Source organism: Meles meles, chromosome 20 (assembly GCF_922984935.1).
Source record: "Meles meles chromosome 20, mMelMel3.1 paternal haplotype, whole genome shotgun sequence".
Lineage (NCBI taxonomy): Eukaryota > Metazoa > Chordata > Mammalia > Carnivora > Mustelidae > Meles > Meles meles.
Genome location: NC_060085.1, coordinates 6,624,460 through 6,651,933, shown reverse-complemented (window position 1 = coordinate 6,651,933; position 27,474 = coordinate 6,624,460). Strand labels below are relative to the sequence as shown.

At 40.6% G+C, this 27,474-nt stretch overlaps 3 protein-coding genes across 4 annotated transcripts in view; 1 reads left to right on the top strand and 2 right to left on the bottom strand.

The window, feature by feature from the left end:
- ZNF699 (zinc finger protein 699) overlaps nucleotides 1-27,474 on the top strand; it is a 415,566-nt gene that overhangs the window by 295,416 nt on the left and 92,676 nt on the right. Inside the window, exon 7 of the mRNA XM_045991478.1 lies at nucleotides 13,246-13,273. Within this exon, the coding sequence (XP_045847434.1) occupies nucleotides 13,246-13,273 (28 nt within the window). The remainder of the gene's footprint in view (nucleotides 1-13,245; nucleotides 13,274-27,474) is intronic.
- Nucleotides 4,894-9,282, bottom strand: LOC123932414 (olfactory receptor 7D4-like). Of its 2 annotated transcripts, none has more exons than XM_045990546.1 (2): nucleotides 9,270-9,282; nucleotides 4,894-5,867 (listed from the first exon to the last, which is right to left on the bottom strand). In XM_045990546.1, exon 2 carries the CDS (start codon nucleotides 5,827-5,829, stop codon nucleotides 4,894-4,896), a length of 936 nt encoding a protein of 311 aa, XP_045846502.1. In that variant the 5' UTR covers nucleotides 5,830-5,867; nucleotides 9,270-9,282. The 2 variants fall into 2 exon arrangements, with proteins under 2 accessions (XP_045846502.1, XP_045846501.1); XM_045990545.1 differs by lacking the exon at nucleotides 9,270-9,282 and adding an exon at nucleotides 9,036-9,087 and having other exon boundaries at nucleotides 4,894-5,837.
- On the bottom strand, nucleotides 19,139-20,077 carry LOC123932400 (olfactory receptor 7D2). Its single transcript, XM_045990535.1, has one exon. The coding sequence runs from the start codon at nucleotides 20,075-20,077 to the stop codon at nucleotides 19,139-19,141; it is 939 nt and encodes a 312-aa protein (XP_045846491.1).

The following is a 27,474-nucleotide window of genomic DNA, read 5'->3' as shown; positions in this document are numbered from 1 at the left end:
AACAATGTGGAGATTCCTGAAGAAATTAAAAATAGAGCTTCCCTATGACCCTGCAATTGCACTACTGGTATTTACCCCAAAGATACAGATGTAGTGAAAAGGAGAGCCATCCATACCCCAACGTTTATTGCAGCAATGTCCACGGCTGCCAAACTGTGGAAAGAACCAAGATGTCCTTCAACAGTCAAATGGTTAAGGAAGATGTGGTCCATATACACGATGGAGTATTATGCTTCCATCAGAAAGGATGAATTCCCAACTTTTGTAGCAACATGGACGGGACTGGAAGAGATTATGCTGAGTGAAATAAGTCAAGCAGAGAGAGTGAAGTATCATATGGTTTCACTTATTTGTGGAGCATAACAAAGTGGAGGACATGGAGAGGACATGGGGAGATGGGTGGAGAAAGGAGTTGAGGGTAAGTGGAAGGGGAGATGAACCATGAGAGACTATGGACTCTGAAAAACAACCTGAGGCTTTTGAAGGGGTGGGGGGTGGGAGGTTGGGGAGGCAGGTGGTGGGTAATAGAGAGGGCACGTATTGCATGGAGCACTGGGTGTGGTGCAAAAACAATGAATACTTTTACGCTGAAAATAAACAAATAAAAAAAATTTAAAATGGTGTGGTGCAAAAACAATGAATACTCTTATGCTGTAAATAAACAAATAAAAAAATAAAACTTACCTAAAAGCTCCCAATTATTCCCTATTATTTTAATAATGATATTGAAAATATTATTATAAAATAGATCTCATTTTTTTCCTATTTCTTTTTGTGCTGCTTAATGTTTTGTATTGTGGTTAGATTAGGTTCACATGACAGAAGATGTACCATTTTAGTCGTCTGAAGTGCACATTCCTACACACTTGCACTGACTGCATTCACACTGTTGGGCAAAGATTATCAACATCCATCTCCAGAGTTTCTTCATCTTCCCAAATTGAAGCTTTGTACCCATTAAACACTAACCTCCTATTTCCTCCCTTGTTTCAGTCCTTGAAAACCACTGTTCTAGTTTCTGTCTTTGTGAGTTTGACTACTCTTGGTACCTCATAGAAGCGGAATCCTATAAAATTTATCCATTTGCAATATCTTAATTTCAACATTCTCAATTTTCAAAACCTGAACTTCTGATGTCCACTTTCCTTTTGTATTTGTTCACCATATCCCTCCCTATCTCAACGGATACAATTCCACTCTTTCATGGTTCAGGCTTCAAACTCTGGAGCCAATCTTGGCTCCTCTCTTTATCTCCTACTCATATCCTGACCAACAACATATCCTCTTGGTTCTACCTTCTGAGCATAGCCCTGAGGACCACTTCTCAACACTTACTCTATTAGCACCACCCTGGCCATAGCTATATGTATCTCATCTGCTTGCTGCTGTTGGCCTGAAGCAGGCGTCCTCACATCTTGCAACCCATTCTCAACCCAGCAGCTAGGATGACCTTTGAAGTCCTAAGTCTTATGATGTCACGCAACTGCCCAAAATCCTGCAATGACTCCTCACATCACTCAGAACAAATGAAAGCAAAAGTTTTTCAAAGTTAGGGAAAGACTCACATGATCCCTGTGGAGACCTGTCTTCCTCTTGCATTATGATCCCATTCTCCACTCTAGCCACATCCTCTTCAGTGAAACTCCCACCTCAACGTCTTTGCCATTGACATTACTATCTGTCCAGAGCACTCCACCCCTAGATGTGCATTCACCTTCCTCACAAATGTAATGGGCAATCAATGCGATTTATTATGAACAGACTTTTTAATAGGACAACCCATTCTTCCCATACACCTGTACCTATTTATCCTTGCAGTGGTTGAAGCTAAAATATGATGGACACAGTAAAAACTCAGGAAACAATAAATGTTGTTCTAAAGGGACTGCTAATAACATTGTTTGCTTACCACAGTTGATTGGCCCAAGTTGGAAAGAGAACATATTTGTACAGACCAGAATAATTTCCTCAGATTTTTCCCCTCTTTCTTTTCCCATTTTCTTTCCTTCTTCCTTCCTTCTTTCCTTCCTTCCCTCCTTTCTTTCTCTTTCTTTCTTTCTTCCTTTCTTTCTCCCTTCCTTCCTTCTTCCTTTCCTTTCCTTTCTTCTTTTTGGCACATGAGTAGCCAAAGTAATTCCAGTTTTTAAATAGTACAGCTGTGAGGTATGAGTTGTGAGAGCTGCTAGCCTCCATGTCTCTGTTGGAAAGTGGCCAATTTGAGAAAACAAAACTGATAGCCTGAAAGGAAATCCTCATGGTATTTGAGCCCCAGTGTCTAGTTGTTCCAGTGTCCAGCTGAGCCTCTGCTTGGTTATGTTCAGATGAATCAGGGAATTCTCTTCTATCACCTGTTGTCTAAGTTCACCCATCTAGTGCAACCTTATCTTTACGTGAGACAGGACCATAAGATGATCATGCCCACTGAAAATCAGCAAGGAGTGCTGTGACAGTTCCATATTCTCAGCTCAAGTCCTTACCAACTAATTGTAGGCAAATTCTAAATCTCACTTCTCCTGTGGTAAGCTGATTAATAGCCTCTGAAAAATGTCCAGGTACGAATCTTCAGAATTTGGGAATGTGTTACTTTAGATGACAAAAGGCACTTTGTAAGTATTGTTAAGTTAAGGGTCTTGAGATGGGAAATACACCCTGAATTATCTGGTTCAACTCAATATAATCATCAGGTCCTTCCAAGAGGAATCAGAGAACCTGATACAGATTTTGATCCCAGACTCTGGGATCGTGACCTGAGCTGAAGGCAGATGCTTAACTGAGCCACCTAGATGCCCCAAGAAAAATATTTTTTAAATAAAAATTTAAAGAATTTTTTTTAATTCCTCAGAGTGGGTCGAAAACTTTTACCTTTGTTTTTAACAGGATCTGACACACCAATATTATTATGCTCACCACTCTGTATTGCAATCATTTGGTTCCCTCCTCAATGTGTACACAGCAGAAAATAAATTCACATTGGATTAGACTTAATGGAATCAAAGTGAATTGAAGCCACATCAAATTCATCTTTTCTCTCTAACAAACTTTAATTTTTGAGTAATTTTACAGTCCTAACTATATTCTCAATACTTAGCTCCCTTTTTTTACTCAAAAGTTTCTCCTTTCCTGATGTTGTTTTGAGAAATGATGGGCTTTACCACTTGTCTTAGTTTCTTGTTCTCGGTTTCCAGAGAAGCAGATGCTGAGCCAAGAATTTACATGCAAGCACTTTATTGGAAGGAGCAAGGAATATGGAACATGGGTAAAAGGGAAAGGAGAAGTGACACATGGAAGAAAATACATCAGTTAATTTTATATTAAGTCAGCTACCACAGGGAATGAGAGAGTTTTCATCCTGTGGGGAAATTCTGGGGAATTTCTGTGGGGAAATGCTACAAAATACAAACCTTAGGAATATTCCAGAAAATTAGTGAAATACATGATAAACCCCATAACTCTCTATCAAGGGCTGTCTTTGTTGGGGCATAATTCCCTGGCATTTTTGCCACCACTATTGGGCAAAGTTGGTGCTGGCCGAGGCTGGCATTTGGCAGTCATGCAGTGGACATGTAGGGAGGATCCCAGGTAATGTGGAGAAATGCGGACAACATCTGCCACTCCATCCTTCACTGAACACTCAATTCTATCCACATTCTCCTCAGATCAGCTAAGTTATGAACACATTCTACATGTTTGTAAATACCATTCTTGATGACACCTCCAGAGAGTCCCAGAAAAAAAATTAAACCTTATGAGAGAATAACTCTTATTCTATTGTATTGATTATCATATATTTTAGGATCTTAGAGGGTGTATCCTTTTTTTAAAATTTCTTTTCAGCATAACAGAATTCATTGTTTTTGCACCACACCCAGTGCTCCATGCAAAATGTGCCCTTCTTAATACCCGTCACCTGGCTCACCCAACCTCCCACCCCCCGCCCCTTCAAAACCCTCAGGTTGTTTTTCAGAGTCCATAGTCTCTCATGGTTCATCTCCCCTTCCAATTTCCCTCAACTCCCCTCTCCTCTCCATCTCCCTATGTCCTCCATGTCATTTGTTATGCTCCACAAATAAGTGAAACCATATGATACTTGACTTATTTCACTCAGCATAATCTTAGAGGGTGTATCTTAAAATTGCATATATGAGAAATAAAAGTCAAGTAAGAGAAGGAAAGAGAGGAAGGAAGGAAAGGTGGAAGATTCACAAGGAACGAAGCTACATCTCAGTTTTCCTAGGCAGCATATTGCTATGAATATAATCACGGAAATCTAGATTCTTATTTTGAAGTTGCAAATCACATCACTGTTCATATAAAAAGTAGGATAGAAACTCCGTGTCAGCTGGTCAGGTTATAGTCCAACTCAATTTCACTCTCTTCTTTTGAGAAGTCAGGTGAATGAGGGGAAATATCTTCAGGACATTTTTTCAAGATGACGTAAAGTCAAACATGTGAAGGAACAAAGAGGCACAGGTCTGATATGGTAAACACTTTGGTATGATCAGGCATGATTTCATTCCATTTGTTGTTGGGAAACAAGCACACAAATAAATGAAGATGAAGAACCTCAGTGTTTAAGAGGATAATTTTGGGGGCAACCACAGCAGCACAATAGGATAGGTAGTTTAAGCCTAAAGTTAGAAATCTTAAGAATGGTACAAGAAAGCTGGGCAAACATGGAATTTTAGGGACAGCATATAGAGAAGACAAGTGAGAAAGTTCTTTGGAGGGATTCACCGAGGAGAGACTAATACAAAAACAAATAAAAGAGAATTCATGGGAGCTTTGGGGAATGGATAAATCAAACATGTCTATGAGAAGAGAATAAGACAGATTGAAGTTCACATTTTCCTTTGCAGTCCCCAATGTCCACTTGTTTCTGAGGCAAGTGGCCCATCATGGACATGAAGCTGCTCTGCTGAGCCTTCGCAGGGCTCCCTTCACATCCTTGTTCCTCAGGCTGTAGATGAAGGGGTTCAGCATGGGGGTGACCACAGTGTACATCACTGAGGCAACTGAGCTTCTCTGGGAAGAATGGGTCACAGCAGATGTGAGGTAGACCCCCAGGCTTGTGCCATAGAACAAAGAGACCACAGAGAGATGAGACCCACAAGTAGAAAATGCTTTATACTTGCCCTCAGTGGAGGTCATCCTCATTAAGGAGGAGACAATCTGAGAGTAAGAGAAGAGGATCCCAGTGAGAGGAAACATGCACAACAGGGCAGTGGCAACATACAAGCAGATGTTATTGATGAGGGTGTCAGAGCAGGCCACCTTGAGAATCTGAGCCAGTTCACAGAAGAAATGTGGAAGTTCGGTGCCTGGACAGAAAGTCAACCGCCCTACCAGTAGAATATGAATCAGGGAAACCCAGAAAATGGTGATCCAACAAATCAGAACCAGGAGGACACAGAGACGTGGGTTCATGATGACAGTGTAATGCAAGGGGTGGCAGATGGCCACATACCTGTCATAAGCCATCACCGTCAAGAGGAAATCATCCATTCCAGCAAAAACCATGAAAAAATACACCTGACTGATGCATCCTATATAGGAAATATCTTTGCTGTGTGCCTGGATGTTCAGAAGCATCTTGGGGATGGTGGTGGAGGTGAAACAGATGTCAACAAGGGACAGGTTGGAGAGGAAGAAGTACATGGGGGTGTGGAGATGGGGGTCAAAGAGGATAGCCAGGATAATGAGCAGGTTTCCCAGCACAGTGACCAGGTACATGGACAGGAACAAGCCAAAGAGGAGAGGCTGTAGTTCTGGATCTTCTGAGAGGCCCAGAAGGAGGAATACTGATACTTCTGTCTTGTTTACTGCTTCCATGTAGCTGGTGTGTTTGCTGGAGAAGGAGACAAAAGCAACTGTCAATGAACAGCCACCTGGCACCTCCTAGAATTTACCTTTGATTCCATTTTGCATGGACATCCTTTACCCTTCATTAGTCCTTCCAATGCCAGTGATCCACTCATTGAAGTGGTAGTCCATTTCCATTCTAAATGTGCATAATCATTCAGACTGTCTTTGACTTGGCAGAAATCTTTCTCTTTTTATCTGCTACTTACTGGTTCTAATTCTTCTATTCAAATCTGTGGGTATAAACCAGTTTCTTCATTGAGATGATCTTCCAAAATAATTGAAGACATTTAAGGTCTTTGATAACTTTCTTTATTCTGATAACCCTCTCATAATCATTAAGATAGGTTTTCAACTCAAACAACCTTCACTCTGCAAACTCATGTGTCCTACTGATGTCATAGTTAAACCTCAAAATGTCTTTTCTCCCCTAAAAATGTGGTTACTGCTATTACCTTTTTTTAATAATGATTCAAAATTCTTTTGTGCACAGTATGATGTCAATAAATAACTATTTTTATTAATGTATTCCATTTATGGAAATCATTTTTTGGTAAATAGCTGTCCACAGATATAGTATTATAGAACTGTGATTTAGGAAAAGGGATCTTTTTTTTTTTTTTTTGATCCTGAGTCAGACTTTCTGGAGTAAAAAGTTTGGTCTACCAACTTGTTCTCTGTGTGACCCTGACAAAGTAGACTAATCTCTTGTAGCTGCAGCTATCTCAGCTCTACAATGGGAGTCGTAAATATTCCCTACGCTGCAAGCCTGGGGAGTGAATTGAATGAGATGATGCATGTAATGTTTCTAGTGTGGTTCTTGTGACATACAGAGGACACTCAACAAATGTGGGCTTCCGTTCTTACCATTACAAAAACTTTGTCTTGCATGGCTGTCATGTATCAATATTCTACTTAAACTGTGGCAGCCACCAAAGATGGAATTCTGATCATCATAAACACAACAGATATGTTACCTCTTTCGACTACCATGTAGCACTTCTAGTTAATGAAGGCCCTGTGCTTCCCTCTTTCCGATACCACCTGCCAAGTGGATTCTTCCAAGAAAGAAGAAAAAGCCTATGGACTACATAAATAGGAAGGGGGGAAAATCACAAATCATCACACGTCATTAAAATAAAATACAAAGCATGTATGAGAGGGTACACTGTATGTTCATGCTCACAAGTGGGGATGTGTTACATTAAAATTCAGAGCAGTTAATTGCAAAAAAGATTGATTTGATAAAAAACATTTAAAGCTTCAATAAATCAAATCACCCTAAAAACTGAAAGGAAATTTAAGATGTGAAAATAAATGCCTACATCTTGATAATAGAAAAAGTTTTAGTATTATTAATGTCTATAGAATGCTAATTAATTAAAAGGAAAACAGAACCACTGAGGACCGTTTAGCTTAGGAAGGTGGGTAGAAAAGATTTCTCTGAAATGTGAATATTTGAGCTGCTAGAGGAAGGATGGGTAGTTGTTAATTAAGAGAAATAAGGAGAGGGGACACATTTTGGGCAGAAAGAATAGAATTTGCAGTTTCCCCAAGTTGGGTGAGCTTGGTAATGGAAGGGATTTAAGAAGCCAGTGAGATGGAGAGCAGATAGTGAGGTTCAGGAGGGACAGAGTATGTGAGGAGCACATGGGGAGCTTCCTGTACTATTCCTTAATGTTCCTATCATGTTCATAATTATATATATATAATATATGTATATATATTAATATAATATATATAATAATATAATATAATATATGTATATATTATATACATATATAATTATATATATTATATACATATATAATTATATATGTATATATTATATACATATATAATTATATGTATAATGTTTATCTATCTTGATCTAGATATATAATAAATATATTGTGGGCCAGAAATGGAGGCTGTTTTTGCTCAGCATTGTTATCCCAGGGACTTACATAGTGTCCGCACATAGTAGTTGTTCAACACATGCAAATGTTAGATGTATAATAAAGACTGAGACCAAAAGCGTCAACTACAATGCAAAAAAGGGAATCTTCAAGATCATCGTACACCTGAATGTGAACACAAAATAGAATACTAAGGTTAAACACAATGCATTCATACCTACTTAAGAGAGTAACATATCATGAACAAGTCATACCTATTCTAGGAATGGAAAGATGTTTAATGCTAGGATGTTTGCAAAAACAGCTCACCACAAATAAAGGGAGATGAAGAGGAATCATAACCATAATCACAATAGAAAATGTATTTGGGAAAATGAAGCAGCTGGGTGCCTGGTTGGCCCAGGTGGTTAGGTGACTGCCTTCAGCTCAGATCATGATCCTGGAGTGGAGTCCCAGAATCGAATCCTGCATCGGCTCCCTGGTCAGTAGGGATTCTGTTCTCCCTCTGATGCTAACCCCTCTTATGCACTCTCTTTCTCTAAAATAAATAAATAAAATTATTTTTAAAAAGGTGGGGGTGCCTGGGTGGCTTAGTAGTTAGGTGTCTGCCTTTGGCTCAGGCCATGATCTCAGGTTCCTGGGAATGGCCCCCGCATGGGGCTCACTGCTCAGTGGGAAGCCTGTTTCTCCCTTTCCCACGCCCCCTGTTTGTATTCCCTCTCTTGCTCTCTCTCTCTCTGTGTGTCAAATAAATAAATAAATAAAATCTTAAAAAAAAAAAAAAAAGGAAAATGTAGTAGCCATTCCTGTAGTTAGTTGCCAGGGTAGAGCTTCTCATTAAGGAGGAAACTAAGAACAATTTCTTTCTTTTTTTTTTCAAAAGTTTTATTTATTTATTTACTTGTCAGAGAGAGAGAGAGAGAGAGAGCACGAGCACACAAAGCAGGCAGAGTGGCAGGCAGAAGCAGAGAGAGAAACAGGCTCCCTGCCAAGCAAGGAGTCTGATGCGAGACTCCATCCAAGGACCCTGGGATCATGACCCCAGCCGAATGCAGTGGGAGCCACCCAGGCACCCCAGAACAATTTGTTAACCCAGTGAGGAATAGCTGTTGAAAACTGCAGCCAACGGAATACTCTACATTAAAATACTGAAATATTTGTGTTCATGAAAAGGCCAAGGCAGTCCATTCCATCTTTAATCATTCAACATTCTCATGAACATTTAAAGAGATTGATGAGAAAAGGAAATTAGCCTGAGTGTCAAATGCCAGAAATAATGACATCTTTTATAGATATATAGTGGATACAAAAGGAAAACAAAAAAATACAGAACTATTAAGTGCTATCAGTAAGTCAGGGGATATAATAGAAAAATCCAATCAGAGGAGGAACAAAACAGTCAATACCTTGTATTTAATAGATCTTCAGTGAGTAGTTAATGAATAAATAGTGGGACAGGCAATTGAACAGGAGCCTACAATTCATGCGTAAGAATAGAGAAGAGGAGGAGACTCACTGGAAAATAACTTACTGGAGAGAGGATCTAGACTCTGAAAGACAGAGAAGGAAACTTAGCAAGAGCTAGAAAAGACTGACTTAAGTAGCATGTAAAGCAACTTCTAAATACAGAGACTTCAGCTTTGTTGACTAACTAAATATGGGACTGTTTCATTATTTTACAGATAAAGCTCAGTGCCCACTTTCTCAGCCTTTTCCCTCGTACTCTTCCAGCCCTGACTGGGAAGCAATGATCCTACCCTCTCTGAGGGTTATCACTGAAGCTTTCTCTTCTCTGTAGTCTGTCTTGGAGAAGCCCTTTTGGGTTTTCCCCTATGCTGACAACAGAGAATTGTAGGAAATGGGCAGCAGGGATCTGTTATTAGCATCTCAAAGGTTAAGTTCTTAGAGCTCCTCATTAAATAAATTGTTCTACTGGTGTTCTGCTCTCTGAACAATTCCATTCCCTTGGGATAGAAAGATGAAAGAATGGAAAAATTTCAGATAATGCTATGTCTGTGTAGACAACAGCTGACCAAGATGAAGATATTTTCTTCAAGGGGAAAGTCTTTTCTGTTTGGTTTGACTTAAATGAAAGGTTTTTCCTAAGGAACGTTGAACTCTTTTGAGAACCAAACCCAGGAGTGAACGTTCCATGATGTTCACCTCTTCAGAAGTCTCTGAAGATTTCAAAGATCACTTGGTGTCTACAGTGCCATGGGGGCAAAGAAGTTCTTTCTGAAGAAAAGCAGAGTGGTTAATAGTTTTGGTTCTGTCAAAAGGACTAACCAAATGAGGACTGAAAATATCCCTTGACATTTGCTGGTGACATTGAGGCTAGGGAGGGCTCTATTTTTCATCTCTAACATGAGGGATAGGGTCATAAACAATCCAGGTAGAGTGGGTTGATGAATGAATGATATACAGATGCCAATATAAACCATCTATAAATTTTGTCAGGGAAGGTGGGGATAGAGGTAAAACATTGTATGGGAAATCATGAAGTATGGATGGGTAACAAAATTTTTGTTTAATGGAAAATAAGGGAACATGTTTCATTTCAAAGAGTATGATTATATTTACTGCAGACATTTGAGTACACAACACATACTGACTACACAATTCACAGGATGCATGTATAATCTAAATCAATGGCAATCATAAGGTGCTGTATCACTGATGTGTAGGATATGTGGGTCCAGAAATCAGGGCTTGTTAGTAGAAGCAGCCATGTCTAATGTCATGCCCAGTGAGCTGAGTGGACAGTATTTGCTTCAGGTCTCCTCAACTCTGGCCTCAGCAGCTTTAGAGCTATTGATGCCTACAAGGGTAACACTTCCAGAGACATGGAAAAAAGTCCCATAGAACTTCAAGTTATGCCGTTGCCTGGTACTTGAGGTCCCTCATGGCAGAAAGAGGAGTCATCATCTTGGGAGTTAATTGACCCCAGTCATGAATGTTATTGTTTGAGCATGATGTTGGGCACACACTGGTATCCTATTATGTTCAATCCATGGGAGCAGTCAGCAGCATCCTCAGAGCAAATAGTGGTGGGTACAGATGGCTGTCAGGCAGGTATGTGCCCACAGCAAGAGAATCGAGTGGTATGATCTTGGGTAAGTGAGTCAGCTTCCTTTAGGTGAGGGCAATTCTCTTGAGAGGGCCACTGGCTAGGAGCTGTCAGAAGGCCTCACTCCCTGAATCTGGAGAATAACCTCATAATTCTGAAGGGAGAAGTTGACAACCCAGCCCCAGTTTACTGTCCACCCCATCACCATTTGGATAGTGACCCACAGCCATGTGTACAGGGTCCATGAGAGTTTATTTTTGATAGGTGAACATCGGGATTTGGGAAGAACTGTCTTTAGGAAGTGGGAGCCACACTGAGAAGTTAAGGATCTTGAGTAAGGCTGAACCAAGCATAATGTTGTCTTCCTGACTGGCTCCTTTGTAACCCAATTCTCTCCCACTTAGGCCATTAAAACAGAACATGAGATCAAGCCATGCCACTACCGAGTGGAAATTATTTGTGGGGTATTTTACAGGCACATCAAACTGAACATTTCCAACAACAAACTCAACTTTTTCCCTCCCTCTCTTCTTCCTTTCTTAATAGGGATGAGATTGGGGGCACTTGGATGGCTTCTTGGTTAAGCTGTTAAGCATCTGCCTTGGCTTAGGTCAAGATCCCAGGGAGACTGCTTCTCTTTTCCCTCCACACCTCTTTCCCCATTCATGCTCTCTCTCTCAAATAAATAAATAGATAAAATCTTCAAAAAATTTTGAAAAATAAAGATGAGATAGGTATTTTGCACGGTCTATCTTTTCAAAACTTTTTAATGAAATATTTTGAAAACTTTTGAATTTGAAACCTGAACCTATTCCTAAGATAAATAATAATTATTTTAAAGCAGGATAATAAGTCTCAAATTACTAATATCACAAAATTACTATAGGGAAAACCTGGAGTAGATGCAATTTGTGAAGAAAAAATATGGAAGCCTTATTTAAAACAATTTTGATAAACAGGAAAGTGGACAAATTGGAGTGCATAGAAAGTATATTGGTTATCTGGGAAATTGTATCATAAAATGGATGGATTATACAAATTCTTTCATCTACTTGAAGAGTGATGCCATTGTTTGGGCTGTTATAACAAAATATCATAAACTGGGTGGCTTTGACAACAAAAAATATTCCTCACAGTTCTGGAGGCTAGAAGTCTGAGAGTAGGGTGCCAGGAAAGTCAAGTTCCGGTTAAAGCCCTTTTCTGGGTTGCACTTGGCTGACTTCTCATCGTATCCACACATGGCAGAGAGAAGAAACAAATTCTCTTGTGTTTCTCATAAGAATATTAATTCTATTCCTGAGGGGTTTATCTTTATGACCATCTAATCCAAATTACCTTCCAAGGCTCCACCTCCTAATGTCATCACTTTTGGGGGTTAGAGTTTCAATGTATGAATTTTGAGGGAACAGAAACTTTCAGTCCATAGTAAATACTAATGGGGAAATGAGCTTCCATTGAGGATGTGAATGGCTGCTAAAGGTTAATGGCATAATTTCATTCTTTCTTATGGATGAGTAATATTCCATTGTACATATAGACCACATCTTTGTCCATTCATCTATTGATGGGCACTTGCATTCCTTCCATATCTTGGCTATTGTAAATAAATCTGGAATAAACATAAGGGTACACATGTCTTTTTGAATCAGTGTTTTTTATTTCTTTGGGTAAATACCCAGTAGTGAAATTACTGAGTCATATGGTAATTCTACTACTGAGCCATAAAAAATAATGAAATATTGTCATTAAAACAACATGGATAGATCTAGAGGGAATAATGCTAAGTTAAATCAGTCAGAGAAAAACAAATACCATATAATTTCACTCATATGTCGAGTTTAAGAAACAAAACAAATAAGGGAAAGAAAGAGACAAAAAAACCCAGACTCTTAAATATAGATAACAAGCTGGTGGTTGCCAGAGGGGTGAAATAGGGGAGGGGATTAAGAGTACATTCATCATGATGATCATTGAGTGATGTATAGAATTTTTGAATCATTCTATTACACACCTGAGATTAATATAACACTGTATATCAATTTTTAAAAAACTAATTTTTAATGGAATAAAGTAAAGATAAGTGGCACATTTTTTCCTGGACAACTGTAGTATAGTTTAAGTTCTATTATGTACTTGCAGAATGAGTCATCTATCTTTCCCCAAACAGTCCTTGGTATCAGTGGATCCAACCTGGGAATTCAGTCTTGCTCAAGGAAATCCATCCTCCTATTTAAAAATTTTAAGAAGTGAAATAAATGACATGAAGTTCTTTCCCACCTCTATGAGTATATAACCTCTTAGTCTGCATTTATTTAAAAAACATGGTTCAAATTCGGTTTCATTCATTTAACAAATATTTGAGTGCCTACCATGTGGTACAGACTCACTGTGTATAGTCAGACCAAAGTTGGCTAAAAACAGATCATACAATGACTATGTTGTGTAAGAGGCGGCAGATGACCACAAACTGGTCATAGGCCATTGTGGTCTGGAGGAAAATGTCCAAATACCCAAACGCTATGAAAAAAATACATCTGAGTGATACAGCTTGCAAACATAATGGCTTTGTTCTCTGTATGGATGTTCACCAGCATTTCTGGAACCATGGTGGAATTGAAAGAAATATCAGAAAGACAGGTGAAAGAGGATGCAGTACATGGGTGAGTGGAGGTCATAGCCAGAGCTGATGGCGAGAATGATAAGTAGGTTTTCAAGGATTGTGACCAGGGATATGGACAAGAATAGTCTGAAGAAGAGAGTCCCAAGAAGAAAATTCTGAGACACCTGTTTGGTTTCCTGCTCCCATTTAGTTGATGATTCTGCCAGGAAACAGGCAAAGCAATGCTAATTGAATAATTAGCATTAAATTAATTAATTAAAATAAACAAACTGGAAGGGTGCCTGGCAGGCTCAGTCTGTAGAGCATACAACTCTTGATCTCTGGGTCATGAGTTGAAGGCCCATGTTGACATAGAGTCTGCTTTAAAGTAACAGCAACAAAAATAAAATATTAGCCCCCCCAAATAAAAATATTCCTATGATATTAATGTCCAAAGAAAAACAAAATCAAATATTTTCACTAGCAATCTAATATTCATTCATCAAGAAGGATTACAGAAGCCATTATCATATGGGGATATCATATGGGGATAATCATATGGGGATAATCTATCCCCTCCTTCTGATCTTTATCACAAACCAGTCATTGCTTTCAGATCTATCCCAATGGACCATCGGCTTCTGGATGTCCAGGTCAGCATCAGTCCATTTAAGGCACAGCACATCAATGGTCTGACCATTCTTCTTTCTTTTGGGCTGAAATTTGTCTTGGATTATTCTGCCTTTTCCACAGATTTCTTTCATATTGTAGCAGATCTGTGCCTGTTGATGGTGCTCAGGCCCTATTTTGCTCTGTGGGCCTACCCCCTGACAACAGCTAATTGGATCAGAGAGTAGTGTCTGGTCCAACCTGGCCAGTTGCTTCCCTAAAAAATTTGGAAGTGAAACTCAGATTCTGGTTAATAATCTGAGGGGGTAGAGTTGATGGGATACATCAACCATCAAATTTATAAATAAGATAAGCACATCTGTTATCATCATCATCATTATTTAATTCACTCTAGAGTCTGAAGTCCACTTCAAGGTCACAAATATAAAATCTCTAAGGATTTTTAACTAGATTCTCTTAGCCACTACGTCCTTGTTCCTGGACTTACTGCTAGCAAAACCTCAGGTGCACATGTTAGACATTCCTCTTTCCTTTGGGAACCCAAATGGATCCCCCAGATTATAGTGGGGGAGAAGAATGTCGTTGTATAGATGGATGGTACACTCCAGAAATAGTGTTTGTTATGGGATCCAAGCAGACCTGGGGTCAGCAAGACAACAATATTATCCTTATTGCCCTGGGCAGTGACCTGGGAGCAAAAGGGCAGTCAAGAAACATCTAACCTTTCAGGGATATCCAAGGTTGAAATCTCAAAGATTCTAATAAATAAATGTTCCTTTTGTTACTTACTTACTTTTTTTAAAGATTTTATTTGTTTTTTATTCATTTATTTGTTTATTTACAGCATAACAGTGTTCATTGTTTTGGCATCACACCCAGTGCTCCATGCAGTACGTGCCCTCCCTATTACCCACCATCTGGTTCCTCAACCTCCCACCCCCCCTGCCCCTTCAAAACCCTCTGGTTGTTTTTCAGAGTCCATACTCTCTCATGGTTCATCTCCCTTTCCAGTTTCCCTCAACTCCCTCTCCTCTCCATCTCCCCATGTCCTCCATGTTATTTCTTATGCTCCACAAATAAGTGAGACCATATGATACTTGACTCTCTCTGCTGGACTTATTTCGCTCAGCATAATTTCTTCCAGTCCTGTCCATGTTGCTACAAAAGTTGGGTGTTCATCCTTTCTGATGGAGGCATAATACTCCATTGTGTATATGGACCACATCTTCCTTATCCATTCATCCGTTGAAGGGCATCTTGGTTCTTTTCACAGTTTGGCGACCGTAGCCATTGCTGCAATAAACATTGGGGTACAGATGGCCCTTCTTTTCACTACATCTGTATCTTTGGGGTAAATACCCAGCAGTGCAATTGCTGGGTCATAGGGAAGCTCTATTTTTAATTTCTTCAGGAATCTCCACACTGTTCTCCAAAGTGGCTGCACTAACTTGCATTCCCACCAACAGTGTAAGAGGGTTCCCCTTTCTCCACATCCTCTCCAGCACACGTTGTTTCCTGTCTTGCTAATTTTGGCCGTTCTAACTGGTGTCAGGTGGTATCTCAATGTTGTTTTAATTTGAATCTCCCTGATGGCTAGTGATGATGAACATTTTTTCATGTGTCTGATAGCCATTTGTATGTCTTCGTTGGAGAAGTGTCTGTTCATACCTTCTTCCCATTTTTTTGATATGATTATCTGTTTTGTGTGTGTTGAGTTTGAGAAGTTCTTTGTAGATCCTGGATATCAACCTTTTGTCTGTACTGTCATTTGCAAATATCTTCTCCCATTCCGTGGGTTGCCTTTTTGTTTTGTTGACTGTTTCTTTTGCTGTGCAGAAGCTTTTGACCTTGATGAAGTCCCAAAAGTTCATTTTTGCTTTTGTTTCCTTTGCCTTTGGAGACATATCTTGAAAGAAGTTGCTGTGGCTGATATTGAAGAGGTTAGTGCCTATGTTCTCCTCTAGGATTCTGATAGATTCTGATAGATAGGAATCTATCAGAATCCTAGAGGAGATTTTATTTTTAAGCAATCTCTACACCCAGTGTGAGGCTTGAACTTACAACCCAGAGATCAAGGGTCTCATACTCCACCGACTGAGCCAGGCAGATGCCCCTTGTTATTTTATTTCTAAACAGCTTAGCTAATTGGGAGAGTGAAAACTGTAATAAAATGGGAACTGTGCATGACAGTTCTATTCCATGTGGGAAATTTGAAGGCGATCATGTTTTTCCTCACAGTGGGAGTTCTTCTCTCCCTAGGTATGATCTCATAGTTCACGTTTCCCTCTAAAAAATATCCCGTTAAAGTCTGATCTCCATGTTCTTTGCCAATCAAAATACTTAAATAGCAATTGTAAAGGGCCTGCTAAGTGTCTGATGGCACCCACAGTCAAAGACTTGCCCTATCAGATATGAATATAAAAACACATAACAGTGTCAATAAAACCTACTAACAAAACAAACAGTAAACACCATGGTCTTTATCATTATTCATTTACTATGAACAGCACCCCCTTACATGTGTTATCATTTTTATTTTAGAGATAAGTAACAGATGTAGAGAGAAGCTGACCAGCTTGCGAATGGCAGAGCTGGAACTGGACCAGATGCCTGACCTCAGAATAGGTAGAAAATGCAGTTTGAGAATTTGAAAATTAAAAGGTGGCTTTACAAGTCAGTGGGAAAGAAAGGACTCACATAAAGTATGAGAACAAATTTGTTTTTTCGTTTGGAAACAATAGATTTCTACCTCTCACTGAGCAGAAATATATCGTTGGTAGAGTACATTTTAGAAATGAAAAGACAAATCTGAACTCTAGGAAGAACTGTTGAAAAATTTGTTTCTTACAATACATAGACAAAGATATTAATAGTATGATGCAAAATCCCAATCCAAATCATGTCCTATCAGAGATATCACATATCATACTGGAAGGTATTGTGAATTATGACACTAAGGAAATGAGATTTTATTTTATTTTAATTAATTTATTTATTTTATTTCTTTTCAGTGTAACAGAATTCATTGTTTTTGCACCACACCCAGTGCTCCATGCAATACGTGCCCTCCCTATTACCCACCACCTGGTTCCCCCAACCTCCCACCCCCCCCGCCCCTTCAAAACCCTCAGGTTGTTTTTCAGAGTTCATAGTCTCTCATGATTCATCTCCCCTTCCAAGTTCCCTCAACTTTTATATGTTAAAAACCCTATTCAAATTACCATTTTGGGAACTAGACTAATACTCTTGAGGGGTCCAGTTAGACAATGTGATATCTCCTACAGTCCTGAAGTGGTTAGTGCCAGTCTTATTTTAAGTTATACAGGACTCCAAGGCTACCATAGAAAGTATTACTTCTTCAGAGGAACTTACCCTCCATGGAAAGAGCATTTCTGGGGGCACTTGGGTTGTTCAGTCAGTTAAGTATCTGACTCTTGATTTTAGCTCAGGTCATGATCTTGGGCTGTGAGACTGAGCCATGCATTGGGCTAATGTGCTGGGCATGGAGTCAGCTTGAGGCTGTCTCTTTCCCTTTCCCTCTGTCCCTTCCCCCACTCTCTCTTAAAAAAGAGAGAGAGAGAGAGAGAGAGCATTTCTAGTACAATAATAAATTAATTCTCCTCTTTTAAGGATGGGGCCATGTACAGATTAACATATATATGTACATGTGTATTTTTGTGTGTATAAGGATTAATGTGAAATTGAATTAAAGTTCTCAATAAAGAGTGGAAGGATCACAAAGGAATGAAAAAAGGTGATCTCAGACTTACTTTTAGCATGAAATCATCAGAGTAAACATCATCAGAGTAGACAAATGCTCAAATTTGGATTTCCAGCTTTGGGAGAGATAACAGTCAGAATAGGTTAGGCCCTATTGTTGAAAACAGCAACAGTGTGTGTAACAGAACTAACATTTTTGATTTAATGAATAAATGATTTAAAGAACAAATTCTGGTTTAATGAAACAAAATCTTGTTTCTTTCTCTTGAAAAGTGTCTACCAACTTGGGCAACCATCCAGGGGAGTCCCCCACGTATTGCCCAGCTTTCTAGACTCTTTGGATCTTGTGATGTCTTCATCCATAATAGCTATATCAAGGGAAGAATGAACATGAAGAAAAATGTACCAACTCTTCAACTGTTTCAGTCTAGAAGGGACCCACCACTTCCACCCATATTTTAGTGGACACATCAAAACATATTATTACCACTTTAACTTCAAGGGACAAAGAAAACGCCATTCTTTTGGGTATCCAAGAGGAGAGGATAACCAGAAATATTGTCAGCCAAGCAATAAAATTCACCATTCAATGGTACACATTGAAATCCATGTGAAAAGCTGGGCAGCCTGTTCTAAAAACATGGGCTCAGGGTCAGAGTTCTGGATTTGAATCCTGGTTTTGCCACTTGGTTTCTCTGTAATGTTGGGAAAGATTTTTAAGCTCTTAGATTCTCAATTTCCTTAACTCTAATTCTTCAGGATTAGGGGAAAGAGGGTTTGCAAAATTCAAGAGTAAACTTTAGAATCAAAGTTTTCTAAAATGAAGACAGTAATCATTCCCATTGAGGAAGATCACATAAGATAGTAGAGAGAAGTTAACATAGGTTTCCCATATAATAAGTACTGAAACACTGACTGTATTTTGCTATGTATTTTAATCATATTTTATCCAGTTAAAAAAACCCAAAACACTGTTGGTAATACATACACATGAACAACACAGATCTACAACAAAGCACATAGAAATAAGTTAAGGTAAATTATCAATAGTTTAGCATTCTCTGCCAACATCTGAGATAACAAGGCTAAAGTAAATTCTCCAAATCCAAGGTAGAACTCACTTGTGAGGAAGTAAGAGAGAAGATTGAGGACATACTATTCGAACAGCAGAGAGGGCAGAAAGATCATCAGATAAATTACGTGGAAGTTAGTTGTTTAAAAGTGTGTAGAAACTAGGAGAGAGCAGTCATAGATTCTTCAGGATTAGGGGAAAGAGGGTTTGCAAAATTCAAGAGTAAACTTTAGAATCGAAGTTTTTTCCCTTGGGATCCATAAAACTTCTTAGTCCTGGGGCCAAGTGATCCATCACAGACAAGACGTCGCTCTACTGAGAAGCCTTCCCAAAGCCCCCTTCACATCCTTGTTCCTCAAGCTGTAGATGAAAGGGTTCAGCATGGGGGTGACCACAGTGTACATCACTGAAGCCACAGAGACTTGCTGGGGGGAATGAGTTACTGCAGAAGTGAAGTAGACCCCAACACCTGTCCCATAAAATAAAGAAACTACTGAGAGGTGAGACCCACAGGTGGAAAACGCTTTTTGCTTCCCCACTGATGAAGACATCTTCCTAATGGATGAAGCAATCTGTGAGTAGGAGAAAAGGATCCCAACAAGGGGAAAAACACCCAGCACACCAGTCATAAAGTATATCAGTGTGCTGTTCAGGAAGGTATCAGAGCAGGCCAGCTTGAGAATCTGTGTCAGTTCACAGAAGAAATGTGGAATTTCAAGATCTCTGCAGAAGCTGAGATGCATCATCAGAGAGATGTGAAGAAGGGATGTCATGACACCAACAAACCAGGTCATAAAAACCAGCAGGCCACAAAGGCGGGCATTCATGATGACCGTGTAGTGCAGGGGGTGGCAGATGGCCACAAACCGGTCATAGGCCATTACAGTCAGGAGTAGAGTGTCCAGGATAGGAAAGAACATGGAAAAATAGACCTGCGTGAGGCAGTCCATGTAGGAGATGGCTTTGTTCTCTGTGTGGATGTTCAGCAGCACCTTGGGCACTATGGTGGTGCTGAAACAGATGTCGACCAAGGACAGGTTGGAGAGGAAGAAGTACATGGGGGTGTGGAGGTGGGGGTCAGAGCAGATGGCCAGGATGATAAGCAAGTTCCCGAGCACAGTGACTAAGAACATGGACAGGAACAGCCCGAATATGAAGGGCTGTAGTCCTGGATCGTCAGAGAGCCCAAGGAGGATGAACTCTAAAATTCCTGTTCGGTTTCTTGCTTCCATGTATCTGATACAGCTACAAAGGAAGATACAAGAACAATATGAATGAGCAGCAAACTGGTACCTCCGTGTAACAAAAATGTTGGCCATGCCTTTCACTCAAGTTCTTTATGAAGTCAGTCACTTTGTCTAAGTGTTGGGTCTCCTAATTCACTCATAAGTGAAATCTGAAAAAAAAAAGGAATCTCTTATGCCATCCACTTATCTTGAGCAAACTAAGTCAGCCAGAGAAGGACAAATATATGATTTCACTTGTATGTGGAATTTAAGAAACAAAACAAACAATTATAGTGGAAAGAGAGAGGAAAACCAGGGTGCCTGGGTGGCTCAGTCAGTTAAGCATCAGCCTTTGGCTCAGATCATGATCTTAGGGTCCTGGGATCCAGCTCCATGTTGGGCTACCTACTCAGCAGGGTAGCCCAACATGGTAAGGCTACCCTGCTGAGGGTAGCTCCTTCTCCCTCTGCCCTTCCTACTCTCATGCTCACTCTCTTTCTCCCTCTCAAATAAATCAATAAAATCTTAAAGAGAGAGAGAGACAGAAACCAAGAAACAGACTCTTAACTATAGAGAACAAGCTGATGGTACCAGAGGAGGGGTTGGTAGGGGGTTGGGTTAAATAGGTGAGTAGGATTAGGGAGTGCATTTGCTGTGATGAACATGAGGTGTTGAATGAATGTGTTGAATCAGGGGCACCTGGGTGGCTCAGTCAGTTAAGCATCTGCCTTTGGCTCAGATCATGATTCCAGGGTCCTGGGCTGGAGCCCTGCATTGGGCTCCCTGCTGACCTGGGAGCTTGCTTCTCCCTCTGTCACTCCCCCTGCTTTTGCTCTCTCTCTCTGTCAAATAAATGAAATCTAAAAAAAAAAAAAAAAAAAAAAAACAGAGAAAGTGTTGAATCACTAAATTATACACCTGAAACTAATATTATACTATATGTTAACTAACTGGAATTTAAATAAAAACTAAAAACAAACAAACAAACCCAAAACTGAAAAAAAAATACCCAAGGAGTGCCTCGGTGGCTCAGTGTGTTAAAGCCTCTACCTCCAGCTCAGGTCATGGTCCCAGAGTCCTGGAATCGAGTCCCAAGTCAGGCTCTCTGCTCAGCGGGGAGCCTGCTTACCTTCCTCTCTCCCTGTCTGCCTCTCTGCCTACTTGTGATCTCTGCCTGTTGAATAAATAAATAAAATCTTTAAAAAAAGGAAAAAATCCATTTTATAACAACAGAAGTAAAATGCAATCCTATAGCATGGAGTCCAGAATTCTTAATTACATATCTTTTAAAAAATTTTTTGAATTTAGGGGCGCCTGGGTGGCTCAGTGGGTTAAGCCTCTGCCTTCAGCTCAGGTCATGATCTCAGGGTCCTGGGATGGAGCCCCGCATTGGGCTCTCTGCTTGGCGGGGAGCCTGCTTCCCCCCCTCTCTCTCTGCCTGCCTCTCTGCCCACTTCTGATCTCTCTCTGTCAAATAAATAAATAAAATCTTTAAAAAAATTTTTTGAACTTAAATTCAATTTACTCAGCCTATATTATATTATTAGTTTCAGGGGTAGGATTTAATGATTCATCAGTTGCATATATAACACCCGGTGCTCATTACATCAAGTACCCTCCTTAATGCCCATCAACTAATTACCCCATCCCCTCCCCCTGACCTCCCCTCCAGCAACCCTGAGTTTGGTTCCTAGAGTTAAGAGTCCCTTATGGTTTGCCTCCCTCTCTGTTTTTATCCTAACCACCTATCTTAAGCATCCATTTTATAACAATCCTGTTGCATGGTCATGGAGCTTCAAAATGGGACATCGGGGCACCTGAGTGGCTCAGTGGGTTAAGCCTCTGTCTTTGGCTCAGGTCATGACCTCAGGGTCCTGGGATCAAGCCCTTCATCAGGCTCTCTGCTCAGCAGGGAGCCTGATCCCCCGCCCCCACCCCCCACCCCTGCCTCCGCCTGCCTCTCTGCCTACTTGTGATCTCTGTCTGTCAAATAAATAAATAAACTCTTTTTTAAAAAAAGGACATCAGGAAGGATGAATACCCAACTTTTGTAGCAACATGGACGGGACTGGAAGAGATTATGCTGAGTGAAGTAAGTCAAGCAGAGAGAGTCAAGTGTCATATGGTTTCACTTATTTGTGGAGCATAACAAATAACATGGAGGACATGGGGAGATGGAGAGGAGAATGGAGTTGAGGGAAATTGGAAGGATAGGTGAACCATGAGAGACTATGGACTCTGAAAAACAACCTGAGGCGGGGGAGGTTGGGGGAACCAGGTGGTGGGTAATAGGGAGGGCACATATTGCATGGAGCACTGGGTGTGGTGCAAAAACAATGAGTATTGTTACGATGAAAAGAAATTAAAAAAAAAGGGGGGGGGGGACATCAATGTCATGTACCTCCTGGTAGGAAGCACCGGAAAGGACTCAATGTTACTTCTGTGAGATTCCTGCCAAGGATGCAGGACTTCAATCTAAAGACTAGGGAGCATCGGACAAACCCAAATTGAGGGACATTCTACACAATTTCTGACCTGCACCCTTCAAAAATGCCAATGTCATCAAATACAAAGATAGTCTAGAACTGTTCCAGATTAAAGGAAGTTTAAGAGACGTGTCAATCAAGAAATGCATGATCCTGGACCTTCGTTTGCCTTAGGATAATTGTCAAAATAGGAATGAATTCTGCTAATTTGATAGTGGTATTATATCAATGTTACTATCTTGCTTTTGATCATTGTACTGTGGTTATGTGAGGAAAATGTCCTTGTTTTTAGGGAATACCAAAGAGTTACAGGTAAAGAGATACCATATATGTAGCGTGACTTACTTGCAAATGGTTCTGAAAACACATATGAAGAAGAGGAAGAGAGAAAAATGGGTGAAGAAAAAGTAAAGGTCGTAAAATTTAACATTTGGGAGATCTGGTCAAGGATATGCATAGGAGCTATGTATGTTGTTCTTCCGACTTTTCTGTCAATCTGAAATGAGTTCAAAATTAATAGTTAAAAAGTAGCACTTTCACACAATGCCCACTCAAAAAAAAAAAAAAACCCACCAACAACAACAAAAAAACCCACCCATGAGATGTTGTCAAGAAAGAGTCAAACTTCTAAGACCACAGCAGGTGAGGTGACCATTCACAGATTTCCAGCCCACATTTACACTTCCCTAGAAACCTCAGCCAGGGGAATTAATCTAAAGTGGTCCTATGAAACCACATTCTAGGTCTCAGGCAGGAGCAGCACAAATCTCTTGGAAAGAGCTTTCACCTGAGGGTGTCTGCCTCTGTGTCCGCAAGGGAGATCGGCCTGAGATTTTTCTATCTTTTAACAGCCTTTCCATGCTTGCCTGTCAATGCTGGTTCCTTCTGACTTCCCAGTCTTAGTAAGGGCCACACCAGCCCTTCCCTCCTGAAGCACCAACACTTCTGCCTTCTTAGGAATTCTAAAAATGCTGTGATTCTTCCCCTAGCCATGCCCATGGAGTACTGCCCTCCCTGCTGGGGCTCTTGCATGCCTTCATCTTTCCCATGATCATCCCCGTCCTTATTTCTCAGATGAAACATCACTTCCTCAGAGGAGCCTTCCCTGAGCCCTCCCTGCCCACCATGTGTAGTCCCCGAACCCATGCCTTTATAATCTCCTGCATTTTTCTTCACTGCACAAATCATAACTACATATTCACATTTACTTATGGAATTCTTTAATATCTGTCCCTCTCACCACTGGATCATAAACCACACAAGTTCAGATCGCATGTTACAAAATGTACTTTTCCTCACATTCCCACCGCCCCCACGTTGCTTTGTACTCAAACGTCATGGAAAGTGGAGTAAAGACTGAAATCAAAAATGATCACATAGGGTGGGAGGTTGAGGAACCAGGTGGTGGGTAATAGGGAGGGCACGTACTGCATGGAGCACTGGGTGTGGTGCAAAAACAATGAACACTGTTACGCTGAAAATAAACAAATAAAAAAATACAAAAAAAAGATCACATATATTACAAACCAGAAATCAACAGGTTGATCACATTGACTATGGAAGCAACAAACTGAAAAAGAAAAAGATTCATAGAGCATGAATCAATTGATGCAGAAAATAATACAGCTTCAAAACAAATCAAAATACATTTAATAAAATCTAACAGTTACCAATGGGAAGGGAACAGGGTAAAATTTTACTCACATGGAATCAAGAATACTGACAAAAGGTGATCAGGAATAGCTATATTAAAGCAAGGGTTAATCCAAGGTCTGTTATTAAACCCTAAAAAACAGACCAAGGAAACAAAAAGCTGAAAGGGAAATGATGCCTGCTGTTATATTTAACATTGTTTCCAATTATTCAGAAGAAATACTGTAAGACAGAAAAGTGAATGCGATGTATTAGGAAATCAGAAGCAAATCTGGCCGCTGTCAGCTGCTGCTGTGATTGCTGCTGCAACAGTGAAGAAAGTCAACCTAAACACAATGAGGACGAATCAGTGTCATCAACCTCTTATGGATCTGTAAACAATCCATACGAAAGACAAGAGAAAGGCCTATTCACAATTGCAGTCACAACATAGATAACACCCGGCACGGAGCGTTCAGTACTTATTTCGTGAATCACAGAGTGTACACAACCTGGTAGAAACCAAGTCATGGTGGTGGTGGGGTGGAGAAGCAGATATCCATCTGGACAGAGATCCTTCATTATTGCACACACTAGAATCACCTAGAGGACTTGCTAAAACAGATTTCTGGGTCACCCCCCAGAGTTTCTGTCAGCAGGTCTTGGGCAAGGACTGGGAAGGTGCATTTCTTTCTTTCTTTCTTTTTTTTAAAAAGATTTTATTTATTTATTTGACAGAGAGAGAGATCACAAATAGGTAGAGAGGCCGGCAGAGAGAGAAGGAGAAGCAGGCTCCCCGCTGAGCAGAGAGCCTGATGTGGGGCTCAATCCCAGGACCCAGAGATCATGACCTGAGCCGAAGGCAGAGGCTTAACCCACTGAGCCACCCAGGCACCCCAGAAGATGCATTTCTTTTTTTTGTTTTGTTTTGTTTTTTGGGTTTATGTTTGTTTGCTTGTTTTCTTTTCAGCGTAACAGTATTCATTGTTTTTGCACCACACCCAGTGATCCATGCAGTACGTGCCCTCCCTATTACCCATCACTTGGTTCCTCAACCTCCCACCCCCCGCCCTTTCAAAACCCTCTGGTTGTTTTTCAGAGTCCATAGTCTCTCATGGTTCATAACAAGCTACCAGCAGATGCTTCTGTGGCTGCTCCAGGAACCCCATTTGAGAGCTACCACACTAGAGAAGCACAAGAAAGCCATGAGCAGGTGGGCTAGAAACTCTTAAGAAGCTTTTGATCTTGATGAAGTCCCAAAAGTTCATTTTCGCTTAACATGGACGGGACTGGAAGAGATTATGCTGAGTGAAATAAGTCAAGCAGAGAGAGTCAAGTATCATATGGTTTCACTTATTTGTGGAGCATAACAAATAACATGGAGGACATGGGGAGATGGAGAGGAGAAGGGAGTTGAGGGAAATTGGAAGGGGAGGTGAACCATGAGAGACTATGGACTCTGAAAAACAACCTGAGAGTTTTGAAGGGGCAGAGGGTGGGAGGTTGGGGGAACCAGGTGGTGGGTGATAGGGAGGGCATGTATTGCATGGAGCACGGGATGTCGTGCAAAAACAATAAACACCGTTACGCTGAAAAAAAAAAAGAAATTCTTCAGTTTTGCTTTTATATACCTTTAGAAAGAAAATTTGTTTAATATAGCCCTTTACTATTCAAAAGAAAAAAAGAAAGAAAGAAAGAAACTCTTAAGAGTCCACTTGAGGGAACACCCCTGCCAGTGACACTGAGAAGTCGCTAATTTCCAGAATGAGGGCCCATTAGAGCTGGCGGTGACAGAAAATAGTAACAGCAGAATCCAAAAAGACATAAATAACCAGGGAAATAAATTCCAGAGGTTAAAAAAAAAAAAAACAGCCATGAGTCATGATCCATCCTATGACTTCCTTCCCCCAACTGATTTTTTTTAAAGATTTTATTTACTTATTTGACAGACAGAGATCACAAGTAGGCAGAGAGGCAGGCAGAGAGAGAGAGGGAAAAGCGGGCTCCTTGCTGAGCAGAGACCCCCCTCGACGTGGGACTCGATCCAAGGACCCTGGGATCATGACCTGATCCAAAGGCAGAGGCTCAACCTACTGAGCCACCCAGGCATCCCCCCACCAACCGATTTTTTTTTTAATTTTATTTATGTGACAGAGAGAAATCACAACTAGGCAGAGAGGCAGGCAGAGGGAGAGGAGGAAGCAGGCTCCCTGCAGAGCAGAGAGCCCGATATGGGGCTCGATCCCAGGACCCTGGGATCACGATCCGAGCCGAAGGCAGAGCCTGAGCCGAAGGCAGAGGCTTTAACCCACTGAGCCACCCAGGTGCCCCCCACCAACCGATTTTAATCCTCCTTTTCATACCCAGTACTCACTAGGACAGTGTGACTCAACTGGCTGGCATTGTCTAAAGAAATGTTTGTGCAACCTCTTTCTCCTCTGTTAGATGTGGATGACAGACTCTATACCAGAGAATGGCAGGGAGACAGAACCTGTCACCAAGACATATCCGTGAGAGGCACAGGGGTGGTCTCCTCCTGGTCAGGTGTCACTGAACTATGGGTGAGGATGCTAGGGAAGTATTTATGGTTTCTTGAGTCCCTGGGGAGACAAATAAATTGTTTCTCTGATGGGCTATTCTTCAAGTCATTCAACTCCTTTGGGGAAATGAGAAAATGGCAGAACAGACCCATGTGTGCTACTTCTGTTTTCTAGGAAGGCAGCTTTGGAGCCAGATGGATCTCTCTGCCCCCATGGGCTTATTGTTTTTTGGAAGAGCTTTCATCACTATGGATTTGCCTTTGAGGGAAAGAGGTTCCCCATCAGGAATGTGTCCTTGCAAAGACCCATCTCCCCATGGCCACAGTACTTAGGGCCCGTCTCAAAGCAACACAGAAGAAAGAAAGATGTTACCTGTCTCAGTGAATCTCTTGTGACCATACTGTGACTGCATAGGCTCTATGGTATTAAACACGGTTGTGTAGATAAACAAAGTCCTGCTTCAAGAGAGGGAGGGTGAACCGTGTAAAATGATGACACTAGGTCAAGTAGTAAAGGCTGAACAATGTCCTTTGGATTTATTGACATGGAAAATAATAGATAGAGTGATTTGGTGAAGGGGTTGGGAGGAATCTGCTTATATAGGGAGTGGGGGGTGACTTAGCAGTGAGAAAATTGACCTCCTGAGTGCAGAAAAGTGACCTCTTCATCTGTCAACAATTATCTCAATAGAGGGAGGGTAATACCATGTATTTTTTTCATTTTGGACATGAGAAAATATTTAAAT